Source organism: Neolamprologus brichardi, chromosome 3, assembly GCF_056152115.1.
Source record: "Neolamprologus brichardi isolate AB-2024 chromosome 3, ASM5615211v1, whole genome shotgun sequence".
NCBI classification, from domain to species: Eukaryota; Metazoa; Chordata; class Actinopteri; order Cichliformes; family Cichlidae; genus Neolamprologus; species Neolamprologus brichardi.
The window spans coordinates 15,292,175-15,317,259 of record NC_142106.1 but is presented as its reverse complement, the minus strand read 5'-3'; the positions used below and the strand labels follow the sequence as shown (position 1 = coordinate 15,317,259).

Here is a 25,085-nt window from a genome sequence, read left to right as displayed (position 1 = left end):
TTGCTATCACCCCCAACATCCACTTACAACGTATTACTACTCTATACTGTATGTCATGAGTGTTGTACAGCAGCTGAAAAGGCAGAACATATTAAGGTTTTGCTGTCACATGACTTAAACCTGCCAGTTACAAAGGTTGCTTTGGTTGCCTTGGTTGCTAGCAGTTTGCCACAGTCACCTGAATATTGTATGGAAGATGCCAGCTTGTCCCGAAACACTCGCTAACAACTCACCGAGCTGTAGGAAACTTGCAAACCAGAATCGGAGACAATGCACAGGCATAACTTTTACTTTTAGAGTCCTCGATTTTCAATTTCCATTTCACTTTTTCTAACTTCACTAGAGCTCAGAATACAGAACAGCTGTTTGCCCATAGTTTGCCTTTTCCACACACTTGTTTGGGCAACCAAACCAACAAGAATGAGGGTTTTGGTGCAGCACTGTACACCTCTTTGCAACCAGTCTCCCCTTGTAACTACTGGCAACCAGTCACCAATAGGTCAGGAAATATAAACTCTATTTTGGAAGTGATTCTGTAAGCATTCAGCAAATGTAACTTTAGTAACAGGTCTCAACCTCCAGGAATCACTTGGCAAATACAGTAGACCCCCAGAATTCACGAGGGTTGCGTTCCTAGAGCACGCATGAATTGTTGAAAACCGTAAATTTTGGATATGGTAAAAAAAAATGCCAATGTTGTCAATAAATGCCTATTTTTTATAGTTTAAACAGTTTAAAGATTCGGCAGGGGGTTCTGCAAACAATTATCGGTAAGCTTCTAAGCAAAAATCCCCAAATGACTGAGTCCACAAACACTGAGCCACGACTTCTCAGGGGTCGATTGCAAACAATTTGCCCTCACAACCCCTGATCGTTAAGCCTGTGCGACTGGGGCCTAAATCCTGTGTGCAGCCCTACATCAGGTTTTATTTTTGTGTTCAAACGTCACATCCTTTAGATTTCCATCTCACATTCATCAGACAGGAATGAGTCCAAAGGCTGTTTGAGGTAACTGAGAGACTCAAGGAACATTTTTATTTCTAAGTGGAAATACAAAGTGTTTCACATGTGACAAAGCATTGCATAGGGCACATTTAGGAACAGTAGATTCCAGTCCAACATTAGAAACAGAAACCTTTGATTGTAGAAGACGAACATATCTTGATTGTTTTATAACATAATTAATCAAGAGGAGACACAAACCTGATGAGGAAGTGATTTATTGATGGGGAAACCACACAGGTAGCATCTGCAGCTTCTAGGGGTTGCTAAAAGACATTTTTTTTATCAACACATCTGCAGTTCTCACTGACAGGTTGGTTCAATGATTGCTCGACTGATATCTTTGGGGCATAATTCAATGCGCCCTGCTTGCTTGTGCAAAAAATCTTTGTGCATATGTGTGTTCTTGTGCTTATATTTAAGGTAAAAATAATGAACAAGGGTTCTGTTAAAACTTGAGGTAAGACTAAAGGTTACGATTACTTCAATACAAGTATGGCTCTTTTTTGCGGAACAACGATGTTCTGTTTGATGAGGGTAAATAAAGGTTTATTAGAGGTGCCTCAACTTTGCTGAGGTCTGAGTTATTGCAAAAATAGAAGAGATGAATAAAAGTTAAAGGGCTCTAAGATTCGTGAGGAGAAAGAGTGCTAAAAAAGAGGTCACTATGGTAGAAAAAGTTCTTATTCACACTTTTAAGTAAAAAGTTAAAGGATCAAGATTTTAGTTTGAGGTCTTGCCTTCTCATTTCACTCAATGAGTGACTCATACAATTATTTTAAGTCTTATTTTTAATGTTAGAAGCTGTTCATAATAATAAAAGTCTCAGTCTCATTCTAAGAGTTCCAAATACTGCCATGTTTCTTAGCCAGTGGCATCTCAAAGATAAAATGACAAGTGGTGTTTGTTCTTCATGTATCGACGCTTGTGAAGGGCCCTTTCGTATCATGCCATTTAAACAAAAGTTTTTAACATAAGGCCATACTTATTGAACAAAAAAACAAAAACAAACTTGACCAAGTAGTTTTCCGTGCCTACAGCTAACTAATTTCTTTTTAGCAGCCCCAATCTCCTTGAGAGGTTTTTTTCTCATATAACTTTAATCATTTTTCTGGTTAAAAAAGTCTCCACTGAGTCGCTGCACTTTCTTTGGGTATACAGTGGTATTACACCAAACTACTGCTTTTTCTTTAACACAGTGTTTAGTTCTGTTGAGCTTTTCAGCTTTAATTTGATTTTGAAGGATTTAAACTATTTTTGAAATAAGTAGCTTTAAAAGAGGACTGTTAGATATGTCAGGACAATGAAGCCAAAGGAAACCTATCAATAGGACAACAGCAGCATCAGATAGAGTGGCAGTATTTGACGCCATGGGACTTGACTGCTTTGCATGGGTTTAGCACAGACATTAAGGGATAAGTATGGTTTATTTTAGCCTAAATTCCTAAAAACACATTAAATACCTTTTATTCTTTTTTTTTTTTTTTTTAAATAAATCAAGCTACAGGTAGCCTATTTCCTTAAAAAACAGTTTCAGTTTGGGCCAGTGTGTAGTAAATATTGCACACATTAGTTCAGGGAAAGATTAATGGCTTCAGGTAAAAAAACAAAAAACAAAACCCAGATTTAGACGTTCTCACGTATAAAAGAAAGCAGTTTGCGCTGAGGTCAGGAGAAACTGTCGGCTTTAACTCGCAGGACGTCACTCACACCAGGACGCGTCTGAAGAACCTGAAGGGGCACAAAAATGACAACATGAAGGTGGACTGTGCTTAAAGTCTCTCTGAGTTTTAAAGCTGACCTAAAAAAACTTCCTCTCCAGTTAAGTCGTCCAGAGTTGGGTTTATTTCCAGGAAATTAGATCCTTGGTAAATCCAACCATGACCATTTACAGATTTAAAGGAAAATACAAAAACATTGTGGTTAAGTAGTACAAGCATGTTCTGACCACTGAGTCTGACGTTGTGGGATTGCATTTGTACAGATTTGTATGCCTGCACCGTTATACGGATGTATCCTGTACTGAATCAGAGGGTTTCTGTCTGTAGACACTTTATCACAAATGTCCGAAAATCACACGAGTGCAGAGTGAACTGATGCACTCTGCTTGTTGAAAGCACACTTGCAGAGGTATTTTGAGAGCTTGAAAAACTTGTAGAACTGCTTCTGCAGTTCTAAAAACAAAGCAAGTTGTAAAGTGACTGTCAGTGATGTCAGTTGTTTGTGATGTTTGTGATGATTTATTAAGTATTCATGAAGCCGATAGTGACCAAAGGGTTTTTGTCTTAATTTGAGCAATTCAGAGCAGGGTTTATTTATGACTGGCACATCTCAGGCACATCATTCCAAGAAAAGCATCAAACCCAAGTCAAACCCGAGCTTTGCAGACCCATGTTGTAGCTATGTACAGTCACCAGGGGGCAGTGTCAGGAACTTGTGGGAGAAGCAGCAAATGTGAGCTACTCTTGTTTATATTTGTGTTTTATTTGATGTTTTAATGTTTCATGTTAAACATAAGTGAAGTACATTTGAGGGGAACTATTCTGCTCATTTACTGTTCCACATTTTATTCTAGATGAGCTTTTCATGATTCACAGTTAAAAATAATCCTTCTTTGTCTTATACTTGGCTTTTTTGTAGTTCCTCAAGTGATTGCCCATATTTGTGGAGCCTGCTGAGGAGCAGCTGATTTAGCGCCCTGTCCATAAGCCCAGTCTTATTTTGTCTCAGTGCACACTTTACATTGAAATAAATGTTTGTTTGCTTCTCCTGACAGCCAATCAAAGAGCAGTATTTATAACTCACCTTCAGTGTACTGAGAATCTCTCCAAACAGATGTTGTGCTTCCTCAGTGTCCGGTTCTTCAAAGTAATCTGACGCAGAGACCTCGACAACGATTGACCTGATGTTCTCACACTCACCTGCACAGGTACACAGAGGAGTCATCAGCAATCATTGATTAATAATAATCTCACATTTCTGTGTTCCCTTCAGTTACAGAGACTCACTGTGGAAGTGCAGGATGGCCTGACCGCTCACGGGCGTGTGTGTCAAGATCAACGTCTGCAGGTTCTTCTTCAGTCCAGCCTTACACAGCTCTGTCGCCGCCTGCAGGCCGAGGTCAGTAATACGCTCCAACTCCAGCACCTGTAGCTGAGCACAGTTGCGTACTGCACACAAAACACACAACAACAAAAAACCACACACAGCTAATGGTATAATGCATTGTATTTTTACACCAAAATAAACTGTAACTTTACAGTTATTACGGATTTCATTTGTACAAGCATGTAGGAGATGAAACAAAAATGTCAATAACCATATTTTTCACTGACCAGCAGCAACCAACCCCTGAGTCCCACAGCCAGCTCCGCCCACACTGAGAGAGCGGAGGTGTGGCCAGCAACGGCCAATTGTCTGCAAGCAGCGGTTACCAAAACGAGTTGGCTGTTGGCTGGAAATATTGAAGAGAGAAAAAGACTGGTGTCAAGGTGACTCAAATCTGCTCATTTGTTCCTGCACTGTAGACTGGATTCACAGCAGACAGGACAGGAATTTTTTTTTTTTTTTTAGAAAAAGGGAAACAGGTTTGTTGTTTTTCAGTATGGAGCTATCACAGTGGACTGTGTGTGTGTACTAACCAGGGATGAGCAGGCGCCACCTGCAGGCTGGTGATGCTCCTGCATCCAGCACCCAAAGCCCAGAGAACCTCCTGACCGAGAGGATCTGATGAACTCCTGCAGATGACCAGACAGACAGTCGAGTAAGCGGACAGACAGGTGAAGAAGGGGACAGGTAAACAGTCTTACCTGTATGTGAGCATCTGCAGGTTCCTGCTGTAGCAGCTGGCCAGCCACAGGGTCCTATCGGTGAGGATGTGGGGACACTGAGAGATAGACAGGTGGAGCAAGCTGCCCCCTGCTGACCGCAGCAGGGCCTCCACCCCAGGCTCCACACTCCCTCTGATTGACACACAAATAGACGTATGCCAACTACAGTACCCACTGTGCACTCAGAGGACAGCTTTCTTCTCTTGTAACGAACGTCTCAGAAACCTGTTAATGCACTGAGCACTGACCAATCAGATAGCAGCTGCGTTACCATGACAACATGCATTTCAAAAAGATAAGAAAAGCTTGTACATTTCCTCGGTAGCAGCATTAATCCTTGAGAGCGGTGTGTGTGTGGGGGCAACTCACACAGTCACACTGTGGGGACAAAAATTAATCCTCAAAATGTAAATGATTAGGTTTGAATGAGGGCTTGACTCAGTGGTTATTTTTGGTTTAAATCATCACCGTCTGGACATTTTGGCTAGCCAGTAACATTAAAGACTTAACCTATGCTTGGGCTACAACCAGGGCCGTCAGATGTACAGAAAGTCAAACCTTTGTGAGTTTAATTTACCGTATGTTTCTGTGGTAATCCTCTCGCGTCTCGTTGGCTCGACGACTTCGAGGCTTCAGGTTGCTGAGCACCACGGCCTGAGTTTGAGTGCACCACTGTGACAGCGTCGTCAGGAACTACACACAAAGAAACACATTTTAAATGTGAAATAAACATTTTAAAGTATAAACCTAGTAATTCCTGCATTTTTCCCCTGACAACATCTTTCATGTAGTGACTCTGCCACACAGTTTAATACTACGAGACAGTAACTGTTTATTGAATAAAAATCAGATTTTGGAGTATTACTGAATAAAGAATATTCTGCCATATTAAGGTTTCTATGTGTGAACACAGTTTTAAATTAGCAACAATTTTAAAACTGAGACAAAAAGCAAACACATATTTATTTTGTATAGATGCTGCTCTTTCTTTTATCTTTCTGTTGAAGCTACTATGCTCCATCTTGTAATCGCAAGGCTAAAATTATGGAAAAAAACAAATTTCAAGTATGAAGTCAAAAAAGAAAACCAACCAGCCAAGCTTAAGTTTGGATGGAAATACCCAAACTGAAAGCAGGAAGTGGTTAGTGTTGCAGTTTTCAGTTTCTTTCATGCAAAGTGGCGTTCTGCTAGTGACTAAAGCAATCACATGTATGTTTTTGCGAACATGCACAATACACATTTTCCCCTAGCAACCAGTGGTTGCCAGGGCGTCACTGACTAGTTTCTAAACCTGTGTGAGTGGGGCCTTATTCCCTCCACCCTACACTGTCACCATGACTGTCACATGTTAAATGTTACATGGCCAGCAGATTATCAGGGACAGCTATAAGAGGATGACATTAGTAACTATTTGAAGATGATGAGGACTTCGATACCTCTGTAGACACTCTGGCATTCTCCAGCTGGAGGCGTGTCCAAACAGCAGGGTGCCTGGCAACGAACCGCCAATCAGAGCACACCTCGGCTGCAAGCAGCATTGAGCGCACGTCCAAATATGGGAAGATGCAAAAAAGGCCCGCCCTCAGCCGCAGGGTGTCTGCTACCAGCTGTCTGTCACCAAAGCAACGGGAGGGTGTGGAGCGGATGGAAGAGGGGGTATCTGGGTCAGGAGAGCAGAGTAATGAAAGGCAGAAGCTTTTATTGTGAAGCAGCCACAGGAAGTGTTGCATTAAAGCAGCCTGTAACAGCCAGAGGGGAAAAGAAAGACCACAGGAATGATGGGCAGAAATTATATACCTGATCCAGGTGTGTGTGTCCTGGCAAAGATGAGTCTCCTCATCTCAGCACTGGTCCACAGTTCCTCATCTTCCTCATCTTCCTCCTCTTCCTCCTCGTCTTCCTCCTCGGTGCTATGGTGACGAAAGTTTCTTTTCTTCCACGTTCTCCCCCATCCCTCTTCCGCAGCCCTGAAATCACAGCAGAAGAAAGACTTGCTCTTTAAAATTTTAAGCCCCGTTCAAAATAAAAGTCACAAAACAAACATCTGCATACCAGAACCTCTCCCTCCTCCCATCTTCTCCTCCTTCTCCTCTCTCTCGTTGAGTCCAGGGTTGGGCGTAGGGATTCAGATGGAGATGGGTTGATGCCGCCTCGCAGTTCCAACCTCCCGAACCCAGAGACGAGGTTCGCATTCGTCCAGCCAGACCACTTGATGACAGAAACCGAGAGGAGGTGTGAGCGTTTCACTGACACTGTAAACTCTTTAAAAGAGTCAGGTGTGTTCAGGTACCTGTAGCGATGGTGTCCATGCAGCTGCTCTCCCAGCCTGTAGGAGCTCGACACGCTATAACTCCTCTGGAAGAGCAGGATGAGGAAATGTTGAGTGAGACCTAACAAATCCAGGTCCTGCTCCTCTCTATAGACAATACATACTCTCATGAATACTTTAATCAAAGATGTTCGTTTGTATTTCCCACCCTGTTTCCAATGGTTTCCTGCATCTTATTTGCAATGATGTCATCAGTGCTGCCATCCAGACTGCGTCCCCCTTGGCTCCGTGTAGGTTCGTAAACCTCAGTGAGCACATAGGGCTCGGTGTATGCGTACCCGTCACTGTCTGGGGAGAGGTTGCGATGTTCGTGCGAGCCAAGCATCAGGAGCCGTCTCTCTGCGTGATCTGCTCGCTCCAGCAGTGTCTCAATGAACATCTGTAATCAAGCAAAGCACCACAACAGAAAGATTTTATCCGATTTGCCGACTTCTGTATATTTACTGTAAGCTGCATCTGAATACCAAAGGTTTTTGATAGGAATTACTAACACACCCCACAATCATGAACTAGCATGAAGTTGTAAGAGGTTCTCTTACACTATGAAGCACCAAGACATGACTAAAGAAAACTGAATTGAGTGGAATATCTCATTCCAGCTCTACAGTCCTTAGCATCGCCAGCAGCCAATGTCCTTGAGAAGAGAGGCTGTCTTTAGTTACACTTCAGGAAGAACAATGAGGTTTTCATCCTCAGGAAGCACTGGACCAGCTCTTCTCAAGGATATTCAAGAATATGTGGGCGTTTGCCCAAGGCAATAAGACAGACTTGTGCTCAGTGGCTTTTGGACTTCACCAGGACATTTCTGGACAGTCTGGTTCTGATGGCTTTATTGAGCAATGAGCTCCAGCATGGATCAGGAAATTGGACCTCAAAGTCTGAGGCCAAGGTTGGAAATGAGTCGCTACCCCAAGTGGAAGAGTTCAAGTATCTCGGGGTCTCGTTAATGGGTGAGAGAAGAAAGCAGCAGGAGATTGATGAATAGACTGGTGTGGCATTGATGCAGACCCTGTACCGGTCTGATGTGGTGAAAAGAGAGCTGAGCATGAAAGTAAAGCTGTTGTTTTACATTACCACCCTCACATGTGGCCACAGGATCTGGGTAGTGACAGAAAGAATGAGGTTTAGGGTCTCTGCCATTTGGTTGGTACTTTGAGTAGAGCCGCTACTCCTCCACACTGAGTTAGCCTTCGACTCGGATGCCTCCTGGGACCCTTCTGGGTGAGGTGTTTTGGGCATGTCCAACTGAGAGGAGGCTCTGGGACAGACCCAGGACTGGCTGGAAAGCTGTAGTAGGGGAAGAGGACGAGGCAAACAAGGCAGGGTTTGCCTTAGAGCATGTTTGATGAGTCACTTTTGGGTTTGTTATTGAAATCGAATATTTTGGGTATTTTTGTGAATGTCTTGTAGTTTTCCTTCCTTTGTGATTGTTCACGCCACTCGCATTAGTTTCACTGTGTGTGTGCGCTGTTATCTGCACCCGTGTCAGTTAAATTTCTTGTTTGCGCTGCATGTGCACCCCCGTGTTCCTCATGTTCATTGTGGGTCTCTTAACTCAGTGTGAGTTAAGATCCAATTTCAGTGGATGTGTTTTAAAATTGTTTAAAATTGTTCTAGTTTGAGTGACAACAGTGTTTGTGGGCCCACAGACTAAACAGCGTGGATGACACTAAGGCCTGAAAGGAGTCCTATGACAGATACTTACGTATTTTACTTGCAATAGAATTAACATCTGTGCATTTTGCAGGAGTTTTCTTAAGTTGCCAACAAAAGCTCGCTTTTTGTATATTAACTCCAGTGTCCTTTATTTTCTCTCTGGAATCTGAACACGTTCTTGTACATGAACTCTATGATTTTGACCCAAACTCTAATCTAAAAATCTAATCAAACTATGTGGGAAGAAAAGGTTAAGTTAAAATATAAAGTATAATATAACACTTTACAGGTTTTGAATGACAAAGGATTATTTCATAGACGAGTGCACATGCTGCATACTTGCCCCCCTCCAATACGTAGTTTCATGTGTAAATAACAGCCTCATCTTGGCCAACCCCACTATAAAAACTGTCAGGTTACCCTGTGTGAGCTGAGTCAGATTAATCTCACGCATTGCTCTTGTCAAACAAATCAAAATAAACCACCAAGAGTTTAATTACAAAAGAACCAACAACAGAAGATCTCCTGCATCACCTGCAGCCTGGATTTGGCTTCGGCCTCTTTCTCTGCCGTCTCCCTCAAAAAATGCTCAATGTCCACCATCTCCCTGCAAAACACACACAGTTCAGAATGTACACATTATTCAGTGACCCAAATGATAAATAAGTTAAATAAGATAGACGACACAAAAAACACGCAAAACAAACCGAGTGACCTCCCAAAAATACACACCCTCGGGCTGCTCTGCCTCATTGTCATCTTACATTTATCATCCCAGCAAACCGCAGCAGTTTGTGTGTGTGTGTGTGTGTGTGTGTGTGTGTGTGTGTGTGAGACAGAGAGAAACACAGAGTGAGGCAGATTAAACATGACGTGTCCTCTGCCTGTGCACCGTGTTTCTGTGCTCAGCGCGCTGTAGTTTCATGATATTACATTACATGCTGTTTGCTTCTGCTATTAGTGATTCATTTCCCACAAACAAAAACTGACCACACGACAAATTCTGCCACACTGCATCTACTGCTGCCAGAGGATACGAGTGCAAAAGATTTTAACGCCCAAAGCACTTCCTACTTGGTATTTAAATCTGACCCCATTCAGCTCCACATACTTCCCTTACATTCTACACCAGAGTTCAAGTTTGCCACTGAGGGCTGAGTAAAATTAGCCAAAAACAACCTCAGCAGTTGCTGCCTGCAGTGCTTGGAGATCTGTTACGTGATGAGTGTAGTACTAGAGGAAACCTTAAAGCTTGGTAAGATTTAGGTAAGCGCTACACATCATTTTCAGAAGAATTTATGGATATCTTGGTCATTTTATTGGTGATAAATCCAAAGGGACTCCAAACTTTAGTCCTTCATACAAAATAAAAGGTGTGATATAAACAAATTAAAACACCCAACAGAAACTGGTTTTGTAGCAGGCTGCAGACATGTTTATTTCTGCTGTAAAGTTGGAAAATTTAACATGGAAGTCTATGGGCACTCATTTACTTTTACACCCTGCCCCAAGTGGACAATAGGGGAACTGCAGCCCTAAACTGCTGTTTAGTCTTTTCAACCTTGTTTATTTACAGAACAAGTTAAAAAATGTACACTGTTTAAAATAAATACGCGAACATGTTAAACTTTTTACCATTGTTATTGTGTTGACTAGTCCATAGAACATAGAAAAGTGGCTGATCATAAATGAATAATAACAATGGTGCAATGAAGAAAACTTTAATCTAAAAAAATTTCTTGTTTGTTCCATAAAAAGAGGGAAAATAAATCCTGAAAACACAGTTTTATCCACAAAACTTCCAGATACTGACTGTTGTCGTTTGCTGAGCTCCTTCTCTTTCCCTGTAAGATCTTTCTTTAATTTCTCCATCATCTCCATAGCAGCTGAGACCTGAAAGAATACAAAAATAGGACTGTGAATATATAGCGACTTCGAAATCGTGTTTAAAACATTGCTTAAAGCCCCACCCACCTGTCGGGACAGGTAGGCTGCTTTCTCTTCCACTTCCTGTTTCTCACTCCTGAGTCGTTCCTTGTCTCGCCTCGCCCGCTGTAGCTCCATCTCTCTCCTCTGTAGCTCCACTTTCAGTCGGGCCATGCGTCGGTTCACCCTCTCCTCAACCTCCGCGAAAGTCCGGGCGATTTTATGATCCAGCCCGAGCCCCAGTCGCTCCTCCAGCCCAATCTCCACCAAGCCTAGCTGGACCCTCACCTCTCCAAGGTTCTTCCCAGCAAAAAGATCCACAGATCCAGGAAGGGCCAGAGCAGTGGAGGGGCCTTCTGAATGTACCGTAGAGGAAGGCAGAGGGCAATCTGAAGCACCGAACATCTCCCTGAGCAGTTGGACGGAGGCAGATGATGAGGCGAGATCCAAGCAGGCCAGTGGCAGGGGCAGGCTTTGATGTTCCATGTCCAGAGAAGTGCTCTGACTTTGGGATACAGCTGGGCTAGGGAGTGGGAGGAGAGAACTGGTTCTGGAGCTTCTGACCCGAGCCTGAAACATTAAGACAAAGTTAATACTGGCACTGGTAACGCAGTTCAAGGGCTGGTCACATTAAAAAAAATGAATTAGTTACAGGTGGAAGATCTGGATCGTCTCAATGGTCTCCAAACCATCCTGTAAATCTTCCTTTCACTCTTGCTGCTATCGTTTATTCACAAATTACCCCTGACACTCTCCCCCCACTCCACCCTACCTGTCTGTTGCTTTGAATGGTTGACTCACCTTCACCATCTTTTCCTCTCCAGAGCATACCTCCACCTCTCCCTGCTCAAACTATAGAACACAGTGTCATCTGCAAACATCAGAGTCCACAGAGACTCCCGTCTGACTTCCTCTATCTTCCTCTACCTGTCTATCATACCTCTAAATAAGGGGGGGTAAAGCCAAACCCTAATGTGGTTCCACCCACCTGCCACTCCTACCACCACTGTCTCGCTGTCTTCAAATGTGTCCTGCACCGCTTTTAGAATGCAAAGAACTCAAATATTCTCAATAAAATGAAGGAGAAGAAACGAATAGCACTGGTATAAATTTCATGGGTGTCTCAAACTCACAATATTAGTTACATCCCTGAGTTTATGATGCTGACATGAGGATCAGAGAGGTGATGCTTGACAGAATTCACATAAATCTAAACAGCTTAAGTCTTAATTATTTAGAAAAATAAAAATAAAAGCCTGCGTTTGTTTCTATTCACAAACCATGCACTAACCAGATTAACTGTCAGACAATGCCGCAATAATCGTTGCAATAATCTGGTCAGTTTTTTTCCCTTTCTAAGGTCTGACACGACCTCACAAAAACAGCACGAACATCCATCGATCTATGGTTTATTTTTGCAGTCCTAGCATGATCAGTTATGACCGGGCAGATTATGTTGGGAATTCAACCATGTTTGCTAGGAAATTAAAGCTACCAAAGTCATGTATTGTTGGCTAGCTTCATTACCAGCAGGTGTCAAATAGAAACAGAGAAAATCTTAAATCTGAGAGGCTGAAAAATGAAACAGACAACATCGATTTGTTTTAATGTAGAGTAACTAATGAGTCTCTGTAGCTCCGTATAGCTGCTTTCCATCCATATTCCATATTCACCGGGTGATGTCAGACAGATTTCCCAATCAGATCCATTATTATGTGTCCAAATTCCAATCGTTTCCACGATGTGGCCTCTGGGAGGACACATTATTTCTTTGTTCCACATGACAGTAAACTCAAATCTCTTTAGTTTGTCACATATCATGAAATCTTCCACAACAAAGGTACTTTAGCAGTTAATCAGTGGTGAAAATGATCATTTGCTTGGTTACCTGGGAGAGCACCAGCAGGGTCTCGTAGGTGTGTCGGCTGACCAGGTGCGCCCGGAGCTCAGCTACAGATGAGAACCGAAACCCATCCCCGCAGCGAGGACAGAAGTAGGGCAGCTCCGTGGAAGAAGAGGAGGACGAGGAGGAAGACATGATTCACGAGGAAGCAGACCTGGAAGAAAAGATATGAGCTCATTAGGGAACAACAAAGAGACTGCAACAGAGATAGTAAGAGTAGAAGAAGAAACACACAGAGTAAACCGGAGTGAAAACTGGGTCAGAGTGCGTGTGAGCTCTACATAATTGATTCTATGCAGATGAAGATGTAACGAGGCTCAGACCTGAACATTAAAAACAGCAGAACACGTGTGTGATTCATTCTTCACGGATAAGCCGGATCCATGCTGGAGCGTCACATGCGTGTCCTGTGGCGAGCTGCTGGGTCTGATGTTAGTGGGGCGCATGTGTGTGTTTGTTTCTGTGAGGCAGCAATCTTTCACGCCGCTGCTCAGACCCGTGCAGAGGAATTTAAGCACGCATGGATGAGCAGGAAGAAAGAAACGTCTGGGGCGTGGAGTCTCTGTGTTCGCCTACTTCAGCCTCCTCTTCCTCTTTCCATGCCCTCCATGTTTCATTCAGGAGTTTTTATTTGGTACGGACTACAGCAAGGGGCTGCTGCATTACAGTAACTCGCCTGAGAGCTTATACAAATATAGAAGAAGAGCAGATTTGTGCTTTAAGCAGCACATGCTCCACCTCTGTGTGCCACAGAGGAGGGTTTGTTCACAGTTCAGTTTTTACATTTGTTTTAAGGGAGTTATGCAGTTACTGAATGTCCTTACACTCACAAACAAATTGGTGTGGAGGCCTTTGATGATTAAATTTATGTCACTCAGACCAACACCAGCTTAACAAACCAAAATGTTTGAGTCACGAAATCAAAATCATGAGATAAAAAGTAAAAGTGATCAAAAAAATTAAAGCTTTAAACATACAGCAACATTTTTAAATGAAAACTGAAACTGAAAGAAAAATATACATTTAAGAACTAACCACTAAGAAACAAGTGAATTTTGAGATATTTTGACATAAAAAGTCTAAATTATGCCACTAAAGAGTCAAATTTTGACACAAAAATATCAAAATTGGAAAATTAAAACTTAAAACGTTTAACCTAATAAGTGAAAAGGTAAGCAAAACAGTCTAATTAATTAAAATATAAATAAAATAATACTTACATTACAAAGAAAGGTCAAAATAAGAAATTAAGTAAAATTAGTTCTGTGATGAAAAAAATATAAAATGTAAATATATTAAAAAAAAACATGAAAAATAGAAAAGTTTGATTTGTGACACGAGAAAACTTTAATTTAAGAATTTAAAAAATGAGACCTGAGCACAAATCAAAGAAAAGACTGTCGAATGACCTGCAGCATAAAGTATGAACACTGAACAGGATTTCACTGATTAATCAGCCCGCCCACTCTGTGTCCAGCTGTTACAGCTGCGGGCTCGTTCACAGTTATTACACGAGCAGGTGTTAGAACGTAAAAGTTGAGCCACGCAGACAGAAACTGATTGATTATTCGAACATCTGCCTGCAGCTGTGAGGAGAACGAGCTGCTCTTCGGGTTCTTACCGAAATATCGAGACTGATGACAGCTTCTGTGCTGCCACACACACGCGCGAGCGCGCCCGGTTCACCTATCAGTACCTGTGACAATCGATCCGCGGATGTCTGGTCCTCGCGCTGCCTGAACCCACCCTTATCGACCGCCTGCGTCACTCAGCCCCAAAATCCCGTTGCCATGGTTTCTTTCCCGCATCTCCTCGGATCGATGGTCCATCATCCCGGTACCGACCACGTTTTATCGTGCAGCAGCAGCAGCATTGCACACGGAGCGAATGTGTGCGTGTCTGTGTGTGTGTGTGTGTGTGTGTGTGTGCGTGTGTGCGTGCGTGCAGCTGCTGACGTAGAGAACGCGTGATGTGGGCCATGATTGCCAAGGCGCTCTGGTTTCACACATTTGTGTTTTTATCGTTCAGATTAGACTGAATTGGACATAAAAGCATGAACACGGTGACGCGCGCGAGGCGATCTGTAGATAATTTGATATTCATTAACACACATCCACTGTGCGGGCTTCAGTGTGTCTTTGGAAGTCACGGAAACTGTGTCATTCTCACAGCGTTCAGACCACTTTTTTTTCTTTTTCTTTTTTTAACTGAGAATCAGTCCACTTCTTCACCCCTGTAACCAAGGAGACACGTGTACTCCAAAACATCTCTCCATAGAGGAAGAAAAAAACAACTTCAAGCATCATGGGAATGTTTCAGAGTCTTCCAGCTCAAAACATCCTTAATTAAAGTCATTTGTGTAATGTAGAAGGAGTGCAGTGACACAGTGTTTATTTTATAATGAGTATATTTGGCTTCACCGACAAGTTTTATTCTCCCAGAGTGACACTGCTGGTGTTTCTATTTGTCCGGGGGAACTTTTCATACCACAGAAATGACAGTGTGGGCTTAGTGCCGCTTTTAATAAGACTGGAAATAAATGTCTGTGTTTTATACATAAGCAGCAGCCTGCCATCATCATCATCATCACTACCCAGATTTCACTGTAATAGCTCCAGCCACCAGCCAGTTCCTCTACAGAGTGTCTGACCTTTAACCCTAACCACAAGCAGAAAGAATCAATTAAGAGATCTGTTTTCCCAGTCGAACTGATTAACTGATCAGGATGTCAAACACAGAACAGTCCTGCTGGATGAAGACATTTGAATCACTGAAACTCCTCCGTGTGAAGTTTTGTTCTGTAATCTGTAATCATGTTGAAATTTCATCATGAGATGGCTCCCTGTGCAGTCTATATGACCTGTCACCGACCACAGAGAGACAGCAAGACTATAAGTTTGTGGATATTAGGTGGTCTCTGTTTTGCAATCTGTGTAAAAGGCATTTTTTCTGACACATTCTTTTGTGCATGAGTGTATTATTTTGTCTCCTTCTGTGATAATGTGGTGGCCACTGGAGGGCGCCAGAATCCTGCGGCCTTCAGGAAAAGCTTTTATCCTATTTAGTTTGTGGTGGAGGCCAAAGATCTCTGAAAGCAAACATGTGTGAGGTGTTTCCAAACACGTCTGGTTTTAGTATCAGGGTTACAATTTGGTTATGTTTAGGTTTAGGCTGAGGGTTAGGCTTAGGTATTCATTTTTGATGGTTAGGGTAAGCGACTAGGGAAAGCATTATGTCAATGAGACGTCCTCACGAAGATATGAAAATGAGTGTGTGTGTGTGTGTGTGTGTGTGTGTGTGTGCCTGTGTGTGTCTGTGTGTGTGGGAGAGAGAATAAGACTGGGTAAAACTGCTGTTCCCATAGCAACATGACCTTCACTGTTCAAAAAAGTGTTGCAACAAAAACCTGTTGATGCACGGAAAACAGAGAAATCTGGAGAAACCCGAGAACGACTGAAGTGATGATGCATAAATAAGTCATGAGGAAGATGAAGGTGATAAGTTGGTATAATAATTACCATTTAATTGGTGTGAATTGTGGACTTAATCGTATTAAGTGGCTGCTAATACAGTGGTTCCCAAACTTCTTTTTGCTGGGCCCCCCTTTGTTTTACACGAAAAACATTCGCGCCCCCCCCCCCCCCCCCCCCGCGCGCGCGCACACACACTAACACATTAGCACTAACACATTAGCACTAACACATCCTCCAACCACACACACCCATATTTTGCTCAATTGCACACCTCAAGCATTTAGTAAACAATTAAGCAAATACGAGTAAACTGCAATAAATGACAAGTAGTAATAAAATAAACTACAAACTCTTTTACGCTGCGTCCGCAGCTACACGGGTATTTTTGAAAACGCAGCTGTTTCGTCCACACGTAAACGACGTTTCGAATCATCGAAAACTGAGATTTTTTTAAAACTCCTTTTTTGCGGTTTACGTGTGGATGAGGAATACAGAGTTCCTCTGGTATGTGCCTCTTTAACGTCACGCTGTGCGCCACTTATTGTTTACATGAGATGAATTGCAGAATGGCAGATAGAGACAAAATACTGTTAATCTGACTGTCCTCAGGTTTTATAGGCAGTTACTGTCCCTCCATTTACAAAGGCAGAGGGGTCACCATGTGATTATTTTACATGTAGTTGTTTTTTCTTCTTCTGTGTAATAATATTCAACATTGCTATCAATACATTTTTCAAAAAATGCCTCTCTGTGCAAAATGGGTTTAAAAACATAAACAACTGTGGGATCCTGTTTGTCCGTGATTTGAACCGAGGGAACAAATCGTGGCAGGATCATCCTGATGTTATTTGTAACTTTACTGTATGAAGAGCTAACATGTCCAAAATGTCAGGAGTAGTTAGTCATTACAATAAGTGTTTGTGAACTAAAAATCAGGAATGTGGGATACTGTTTGTCTGTGATTTGAAGAGCCCAGCGCTGCTCCCAACGAAGGGAAAACCAATCCTGCTGAGGAGACCTACCTCGGCACTTGTGCAGGTGAAGCCAAAGGGAAGATTTGCTTCACCATATTTTCTAGTCTTTTCTAGTCTGTGGACGCCTGTGCTAGCAGTGTCCAAGCGTTTTGTTTTTTTTCCTTTTCATACCGCGCCCCCCCTGCCATGGTTCTGCGCCCCCTACACTTTGGGAAGGTCTGTGCTAATAACACTTAAAAATGCTGATATAGCAGAACAACGGAGGAACAACTGCCTGTTAAACATAAGAGGACCGGGCTGAAACTCAACCTCCTTTTTAAATGAGTAATGATTAAATATAATTAAAGAAGTTGAGGTTGAGATCAGGGGTGTCTGCCCTGGTGAGTGTGTGGAAATCAAAGAAAAACACAGAGTGCCCCCTCATATCCCCTCTGAGTGAAGAGAGCCTGAACCCCCCCACAGACCCATATAAATTAGACCCTAACCTGTGGGCTGTGTTATGAAGCAGCAGAAGAATTAGTCGGACACGCTCACTCTTTGTTTGTTTGTTTATTGACAGCGACAGCAGCCTCCATGCAGAACGAGGGAACAGTAAACCTGCACAGCCATGTGTGCTACTTGGAGCTCAGCTCTCACTGAGCTGGTATGTGTTCAGTTTTTTTTTTTTTCACCGTCACAGTACAAACAACACGATGCACCGGTGCAGCTCAGACCTGCACCCGCAGTAATATAAAGTTCAGTCAGCGTCCAAAGACGCGGGCGTTGGTTTCATAATCAGTCTCATAGAAAAGAAAGAGTGACATCGCAGCACATTCATCTTTAGAAATATATACAATCTGATTGTAAACACGAAGAGGTAGACGAGCCATCTAGAAAAATAGAGCTATCTTACAAACATAGAACTCCTCGAATATAAAGATGTTCACATAAAAATAGCAGTCAAAACAAAGCACGACATTCTGACGTCTACATTTCTTCACGTCCTCATGCAGAAAAGTCACAGGTTGGTATTTTACAGGAGAAACCTCCCAGCGGGCAGCGGACTGCTCCTTTAACAGTCCACCACAGTAAGCAGGCAGACGGGCGCAGACAGGAAACACGTCAGTGGCACCTGCGGTACAGCCCTCTCCTGTGCGGCCCTGCTCACAGTCCAGCTGCAGGACAACGCTTGCGCATGCGCCCTGAGAGGAACCAAAACGTGCACTTGGTAGTCCCCCGAACACCTGTAAACGCCTGGCACGTCCTCCTCCTCTTTCGGGTCCAGCCAAAATCGCCCACGATGTGACGTTATGTGGAAAGGTGTCTCGGACGCTTTCCGGTCGACGGTTCAAATCCTGAAGCTCTGAGCGAGCTCGCCTGCTGTTGTTCTTCGCTTTTAGACGCCAGGCGCGTTCAGGGCCAGGGAGTAGGCGGCCATCATCTGAGCGCGCAGCTGCTGCTTGACATGCACGCGCCCGTGCCTTTTTCTCTCGTCGCTGCGCGCGAACCTCTTTCCGCACACGTCGCAGGAGAAGGGCTTCTCTCCGGTGTGCGTGCGCGTGTGCGTGGTCAGGTGGTCGCTGCGGCTGAAGCTGCGCGCGCAGATGGTGCACTGGAACGGCTTCTGTCCCGTGTGGATGCGCACGTGCCTGTTGAGCTCGTCGGAGCGCGAGAAGCGGCGCTCGCAGCCCTGCACGGAGCACGGGAACGGCTTCGCCTTCGGCCCCCCCTTCGCGGGGGCTCGCCTGCCTCCGCGCGACAGCTTGGGGGCTGCTGCCGCGTGCACGCCGCCGATGTTGACTATCGGGAACACGCCCTGCAGGAGGGAGGAGAGCAGCTGGGAGTCGAGGGTTGAGGGGAGGGAGGAGGGGGCGCAGTGGAGGTCGCTCCCGCTCTGCACGAGCTCCGTCTTTATCGGCGGTCTGTTGATGACGTAGCTGCCGGAATCTCCCCCGGTAACGGGAGCGGCGGACAGGCTCTTCAGCCAGTCCTCCAGCCCCAGCGGCTCCTGCTTCACCTCGCATGCGGGCTTCAGGTCTCCCTGTGCGGCGTCAGCGCTCAGCAGCGAGTCGATTAGATCCGCCACATCTACCTGTTGCTCCAGAGCTGACAGCGGCAAAAGCGAGTCCGCGCTGGAAGGGTACAGTGCGTCGTTTCCGGCTGTGGAGAGCGGCTCACACCCGCTGCTGCAACTGGAAGCCACAAACTCGCTCTTGACCACAGCTGGCAGGGAAGCGGAGGTGGAGGGCAGCTGCTGGGCGGCAGGCAGGGTTGGAGGGAGGTCCGGGACAGGTGCTGGGGCGAAGCTGGAGGCTGCAGAGGTGGTGGAGGTGATGGTGTTGGTGGCGGGCTGCTGCTGCTGCTGCTGCTCCATCTCTGTGCAGATTCCCACGATCTCTGTGATCATGTTGAGGATCGCGTCTGCGGTGCTGCTCAGTCCCGCCGGTGCCGCCTCCGGCTCCGCGAAAAAGCTGCCGGTGTAGCCGAGGGAGGGCGAGAGCGTGTCCGAGGAGCAGTCGCTGAAGTCGGAGAAGAAATCTGAGTCAGAGGCGTCGGTGCCCGGAGAGAAAACTGGAGAGAGAGAGAGGGAGGGAGAGAGGGGGCGTTACTGTCATTGCATAATCAGCGGGCAGCCTCCTCGTCACACATCAGTCACAGGTGCAAACATCTGGCACAGCTGCTCTATCACACTCACCTTGGCAGAAAGGTGATCCCACGTCCGAGTCCGCGGGGTCGCTGAGGCTCGAGCCCACACTGTCCACCCAGGCGCTGCATGCGTCCTCAAACTCCGACATGAAGCTGTCCTCGCGTTCCAGAAGCATTTTTACACGAATCACAAACAAAAATCCAGTAAAAACGTAAAGCTGCTGGGCTCGTGCTGCCGGGATTCCCTTTAAAAACGATAATCCGGCGGTTAATCCGGAGCGGGTCGGTTAGTCCGCGCTCTGAGGCTGAGGATGCTGAAGATGCTGAGGATGCTGGGCTCCCTGCGCTTTTATACTCTCCGTCTCCTAGGTAACTCCCGTCCGGGCCTTATTGGTCGACACCGGCGCGAGGGATTCCCCCCGCCGCGACGCTTCGTAGCTGCCCAAATATGGGCAGCATCCGGCCGTGACGGCGGGTATCCCCCATGCCTTAAAAGGACAGGCGGCAGAGCGACGTAGAGCTATAGGAGAGAGGGGTTTCCTCCACTGCGGCAAGACAGGAGTTACACAAGCAGAGGAGGAGATGGAGGAGGAGAGGAGCGGGCTGTTTTTGAAGCTGGAGCTCCAAGTTAGGAGCATTTGGCCTCGCGGGGAGACCGAGGCTGTGACCGGTGTCAGTGAAGTTTGTTTTGAGGACAAAGAGGCTGCTGCTCTGCTCAGACCTGCAGGTAAACACAGTCCGCAGTGCTGCAGAAGGGTCGAGAGACACCCAGAGGAAACATAAAGAGAGAGGGTGGCATGATTACATGTTAGTGACATTCCTGCACAGCCTCGTTCTGGCTCAGCTGCGGTGATGTTGTCTCCATGGAGATGAGGGAGATTCAGGGCATGCGTTATGTAAAAGGAGCAGAGTTTACTTAGATTATTATTTTTATTTATTTGATGTTGTTTGTACATTTTTCTACATAAAGCCACACAGACTGCAGCTCAATCACAACTACAGTAAAGCGTTAAAATACTGAAGGTGATATCAGCGCACAGGGAGGCATCCATCCATCCATCCTCGATTCAGCTGTCACAGACAGGAGGACAAATAGAATCAATTACCCATATGCCCTGCTGATTAAGATTCTGTTTGAGCGCTGGTTGGTGGTGTGCACATTTCTGTGTGTGCACATTTATAAAATAAAAGCACAGCAGGACCAGTGGACTCTACGGCTCCACACAGAAGTTACGTGGGTGTGAAATGTCCACATGTGAGTGTCTGCCTCGGTTCAAAATTAAATTTAGTCATTAAAGGATGAACCAGAGGCTCCGAGTGGACATCAGTGACCTCTGCTATAAGAGTTTGAAGCCTAATTTTAAAAGCAGAGCTAGTGTCTGTCTGCTGAACCCAGTCTGGGAGCTGGAGCCTGAAAGCTGAAGGCCTGTCATTCTACTTTTTATTACTCTAGGAACAACAAGTAAGCCTGCAGTCTAAGAGTGAAGTGCTCTAATGGGACAATATATTTCCATGAAGATATGACAGGGTCTGATTATTAAAGAGCTTGTATGTGAGGAGCAGGACTTTAAATTCTGGATTTAACAGGGAGCCAATGTGGGAGAGATTTTAGAAGAACACAATCAATAATTTTTGATGTGTGACAGTCAAAACATTATGACTCTTGTCCCTGATTACAAAGACCAAACTACATCCTCTGTTTGTGGTTAGTGTTAGGGTCATCAGTAGGGATGGGTACCGGTATCCGGTGCCATGATGGCACCGGTTCTGTCATAAACGGTAGTAACCAGACCGAAAAGCAGCGCACATTTCGGTGCTTTTTTTCGGTGCTTTTTTTTCCTGAGCTGTGATACACTTTAGATTCTAGCCAATCATTTTACGTTTCCGAGGATAGTAGGCGGGCCCAGGTACGTACGTTCTTTTAGAGCAGAGCTACAGATTAAAAACGCCCAAGGCGAAGCGGTCAAAAGTCTGGCTGTACTTCACAGCAAAAAATGCAAACTCAGCAGCTGCAACAAGTGCTTTAAGGTGATACTGTGCAAAGGAAGTAACACCTCAAATCTAATAAAACACCCGGCGACGTATAGCGTTTCTTTTAAAAGCCGAGAAATGCGCCGTATTTGATAGCTTGCTGCGAGACCTCACACCGAGCGCATCTACTGCGGGTGTGGTGCCTGTTATCGGACCCGGAGTTTGCAACATCCCCCAAAAACCCAAAGATTAGAGTCCTGGCCCCTAGCCCTGCCAGTGTAGCAGAAATGATGACGGATGATGATGGCAGCAGCAGCCCTTCTTCTCTGCATGAGTAGCTTAATGTTGTTCGTGTGTAATTTATGTTGAGTAGGCTCACCACGTTATTACATTAATGCATGTAAGGTGAACTAGCAAACACCATCATAGTTACATGCGAGAGTGATACCATATATGCCCCATAGCTGCAGAAAAGGCTAACATTGTTATCTTTTTACAAAAAAACAGCTGAACATGAGAGGTTTTTGGACCAATTTTGTGTTCTCCATTCTTTAAGCACCGGTTTGAGCACCGTTTAAGCACCGGCACCGTTTCAAAAGTACCGGTTTGGCACCGATATCAGATAAAACTTAAACGATACCCATCCCTAGTCATCAGCAATGGCGACTGAATTACAAGGAGCCTCGATACACCAAATTTGGGCTAAGTGTGCTGTCAGGGTGAGGTAAAGAGAAGTAAATATTCAAATAATTTTAATAAAGGAGCCCATCTCACATTTTACAGAGAATACCTACATTTACACATAAATTTTACATCTTATCATCTTATACTAATATCACTTAAAAAAGTGAAACACATATAATATAATTAACTAATAGCACACTATAGTGCTGCATTATGATTATTTTAACCTGAAAGAAGAAATATAACATTAAGGTAAAAACACAAGGTGGAAAAAGATTTTAATAAAAAGTTATTCGTTTCAAACTATGAAACAAATGACATACGGTCGTGTTGAATATAAAGTTTTCACAGGACTCTTAACAGTCATGGCAAAAAACAAAATAACTCCCAGGGGGTGATTATCAGATGCATTTGATTAAATGATCATCAGGAAGTCCGAGCACATCTATAAAAGCAGAAGTTTTACACATTTGCAGGTCTGGAGCATTCAACTGTGTTCCCACATCCAAGAAATTCACTGTGAGTTCAGACCCTCTGATGATCAGGGAAACTGCAAAATATCCAACTCTACAGGCCTCAGTCAGCATGTTAAACAGTGAAGTTCATGACGGTACAAATAAAAAAACTAGATGTGTGGAAGCAGAAAGCCTCTTCACTCTAAAAAGAACAGAAGGTGCTCCTAAGCAAACCGCAAAACTTCTGGAACTACGTCCTTTAGACAGATGGGACCAAAATGATCTTGTGTGGAGCAAATCAGCACGAACACCTCAGACCAACAGTCAGCGAGGTGGTGGGGAGGTGATGATTTGCGCACCTTGCAGTCACTTGGTCTGTCATGAATTCCTCTGTGTACCAAAGTATGCACGAGTCTAACGTAAGGCCATCTGTGTGACAACTAAAGCTTGGCTGAAACTGAGACATGGAACAGGATGATGAGCGCATGCACAGCAGCAAATCTACAACAGATTCCCTGAATATTAAAAGAGTCAGTGCAGCAGCGGTCAGGTCAAAGTCCAGACCTTCAGAGAGCTGTGCACGAACCTCAGTGACCTGAAGCAGAGAAGACAAAGTCATAGAGAAAATAATTACTTCAGCCTGTTGCTGCTAAAGTAATGTGCGACATCAACAAACAGCTGCTCTGATTTCTGCTGAAAACATCTCTGACATATTTCAGAAAGGTCCCCAAACTTTTCAGATACTTTTTCTTTGACCTTCAGCATCGCTCTAAGTGTAAGCATACAACAAAGTTAGGAGCACGGCTCAATTTGGTGTATACAGAAAAACATAAATGAAATATGTTATATGCTATCATAAATAAAAATAAATGAATGAATAGGTAATATTAGTATAACAACACATCGAATGTGTAACTCTTTCTGATGGGAGGGTTTAGCTCAAGTCTCTGATTATGCTGTTAGACCAAACAGACAAGCTTCATTTTTTAGTTTAACTTTTACTTCCACACATTCAGAGCATTCCCCGGGAGCATCTGGTGGCTGTCAGAGGAACTGCGGCTTCGGGCATTTTTAGCATCCTCTGTTCTGTATATTCATATTTAATCAGCTCGGGTTCTGGTGCTGCTTACGTTTGTGAGTGTTTGGATCCCGGGCGACTAAAATAAGCCCGATCACATCGGCGTGAGAGCGTTCAGGCGACAGGGCTGCAAAAAACAGTCAGCTGACGATGCAGAGAGAAGAGAGAAGGAAGCTATATCAAGAAAGATGATGGAAGAGGGAGTGTGTGTGGGCGAAGTAAGAGAGGCTGTTGCCATGGCGCTCTGCCACCTCCTGTTCCCTCCACCTGTTACAAATAACACACTGCGATGGAGACATTAATGTGGCGTCAGAAGCGCTGCGGCCTTCAGTTTCTGTCATCTGCAGCCACTGACTCACACTCCATACAGTATGTGGCTGCTTTAGATTTCCCAGATTCTCCTACATCGCAGAGGCATCTCATTGGCCCCAGACTCATCCTGCAGCAGGACAGCAAGCCCTAGCATCCAGCCACAGTCACAAAGAACCAAATTCAACTGCGAGAGGAATGAGATTTGTGCTCTTTCAGGTTCTCAAGAGCACAAATCTTAACATCATGGCGTCTAAAATCAACCGAGTCCTGCATGATGAGTCCGCCACCAACTTCAAAATGTGGGGCACAAGTGTGTTTTGTACCTTACTCTGTAAGAAGGTGGTTATTTAATAAAAAGTCCTTATTTTGTCCTGAATTTACATTTAGAGCCTAAAACTTTCCATACTCCTGTAGCGAAGGACTATAAGGAAAAACTAAAGGAGTCCAAGCACTGATCCAAAAACCATTTGCTGACTCTGGATGGCATTACCTTCACCTCCAATACACTGTGAAAAATCTTGGAGTCGGTTTTGACCAGGATATGTCCATCAGTGCACATATTAAACAAACACATAGGACTTCTTTCTTCTATTTGTGCAAAATTGCTAAAATTAGAAATATACTGTAATTCATTATTATCAGGATGTCCTAAAACCTCCCTGAAAAGTCTTCAGTTAATCCAAAATGCTGCAGCAAGAGTCCTGACAGGGACTAGAAAGAGAGAGCAGATTTCTCCTGTTTTGGCTTCCCTTCATTGGCTTAAATCCAGAATTGAATTCAAAATCCTGCTCCTCACATACAAGGTCTTAAATAATCAGGCCCCATCTTATCTTAATGACCTTGTAGTACCATATCACCCTATTAGAG

General features: G+C 44.3%; 2 protein-coding genes across 3 annotated transcripts; both read right to left on the bottom strand.

The window, feature by feature from the left end:
- Positions 1-1,011: 1,011 nt before the first annotated feature.
- LOC102795637 (F-box only protein 41) lies at positions 1,012-14,526 on the bottom strand. Of its 2 annotated transcripts, none has more exons than XM_087832456.1 (17): positions 14,343-14,526; positions 12,632-12,800; positions 10,792-11,313; positions 10,631-10,710; positions 9,352-9,424; positions 7,310-7,540; positions 7,123-7,187; positions 6,885-7,040; positions 6,630-6,799; positions 6,269-6,492; positions 5,410-5,525; positions 4,812-4,964; positions 4,644-4,739; positions 4,338-4,456; positions 4,011-4,172; positions 3,808-3,923; positions 1,012-2,733 (listed from the first exon to the last, which is right to left on the bottom strand). In XM_087832456.1, exons 2-17 carry the CDS (start codon positions 12,779-12,781, stop codon positions 2,671-2,673), a joined length of 2,496 nt encoding a protein of 831 aa, XP_087688582.1. In that variant the 5' UTR covers positions 12,782-12,800; positions 14,343-14,526; the 3' UTR covers positions 1,012-2,670. The 2 variants fall into 2 exon arrangements, with proteins under 2 accessions (XP_087688582.1, XP_006809625.2); XM_006809562.3 differs by lacking the exon at positions 14,343-14,526 and adding an exon at positions 12,970-13,045.
- Positions 14,527-17,633: 3,107 nt separating this feature from the next.
- Positions 17,634-20,027, bottom strand: egr4 (early growth response 4). Its single transcript, XM_087839153.1, has 2 exons — positions 19,768-20,027; positions 17,634-19,643 (listed from the first exon to the last, which is right to left on the bottom strand). The coding sequence occupies exons 1-2, from the start codon at positions 19,892-19,894 to the stop codon at positions 18,469-18,471; spliced, it is 1,302 nt and encodes a 433-aa protein (XP_087695279.1). The 5' UTR covers positions 19,895-20,027; the 3' UTR covers positions 17,634-18,468.
- Between the last annotated feature and the right edge of the window lie 5,058 nt (positions 20,028-25,085).

Excerpts from the sequence above, each read along its gene's own strand:
- LOC102795637 (XM_087832456.1), bottom strand. The coding sequence starts at position 12,781 with ATGTCTTCCTCCTCGTCCTCCTCTTCTTCCACGGAGCTGCCCTACTTC. Across the intron at positions 11,314-12,631 it reads CCCTGCTGGTGCTCTCCCAG|GCTCGGGTCAGAAGCTCCAG; the intron begins GTAACCAAGCAA and ends TTAATGTTTCAG. Across the intron at positions 6,800-6,884 it reads GGGAGGAGGGAGAGGTTCTG|GGCTGCGGAAGAGGGATGGG; the intron begins GTATGCAGATGT and ends CTGTGATTTCAG.
- egr4 (XM_087839153.1), bottom strand. The coding sequence starts at position 19,894 with ATGCTTCTGGAACGCGAGGACAGCTTCATGTCGGAGTTTGAGGACGCA. Across the intron at positions 19,644-19,767 it reads GGGATCACCTTTCTGCCAAG|TTTTCTCTCCGGGCACCGAC; the intron begins GTGAGTGTGATA and ends CTCTCTCTCCAG.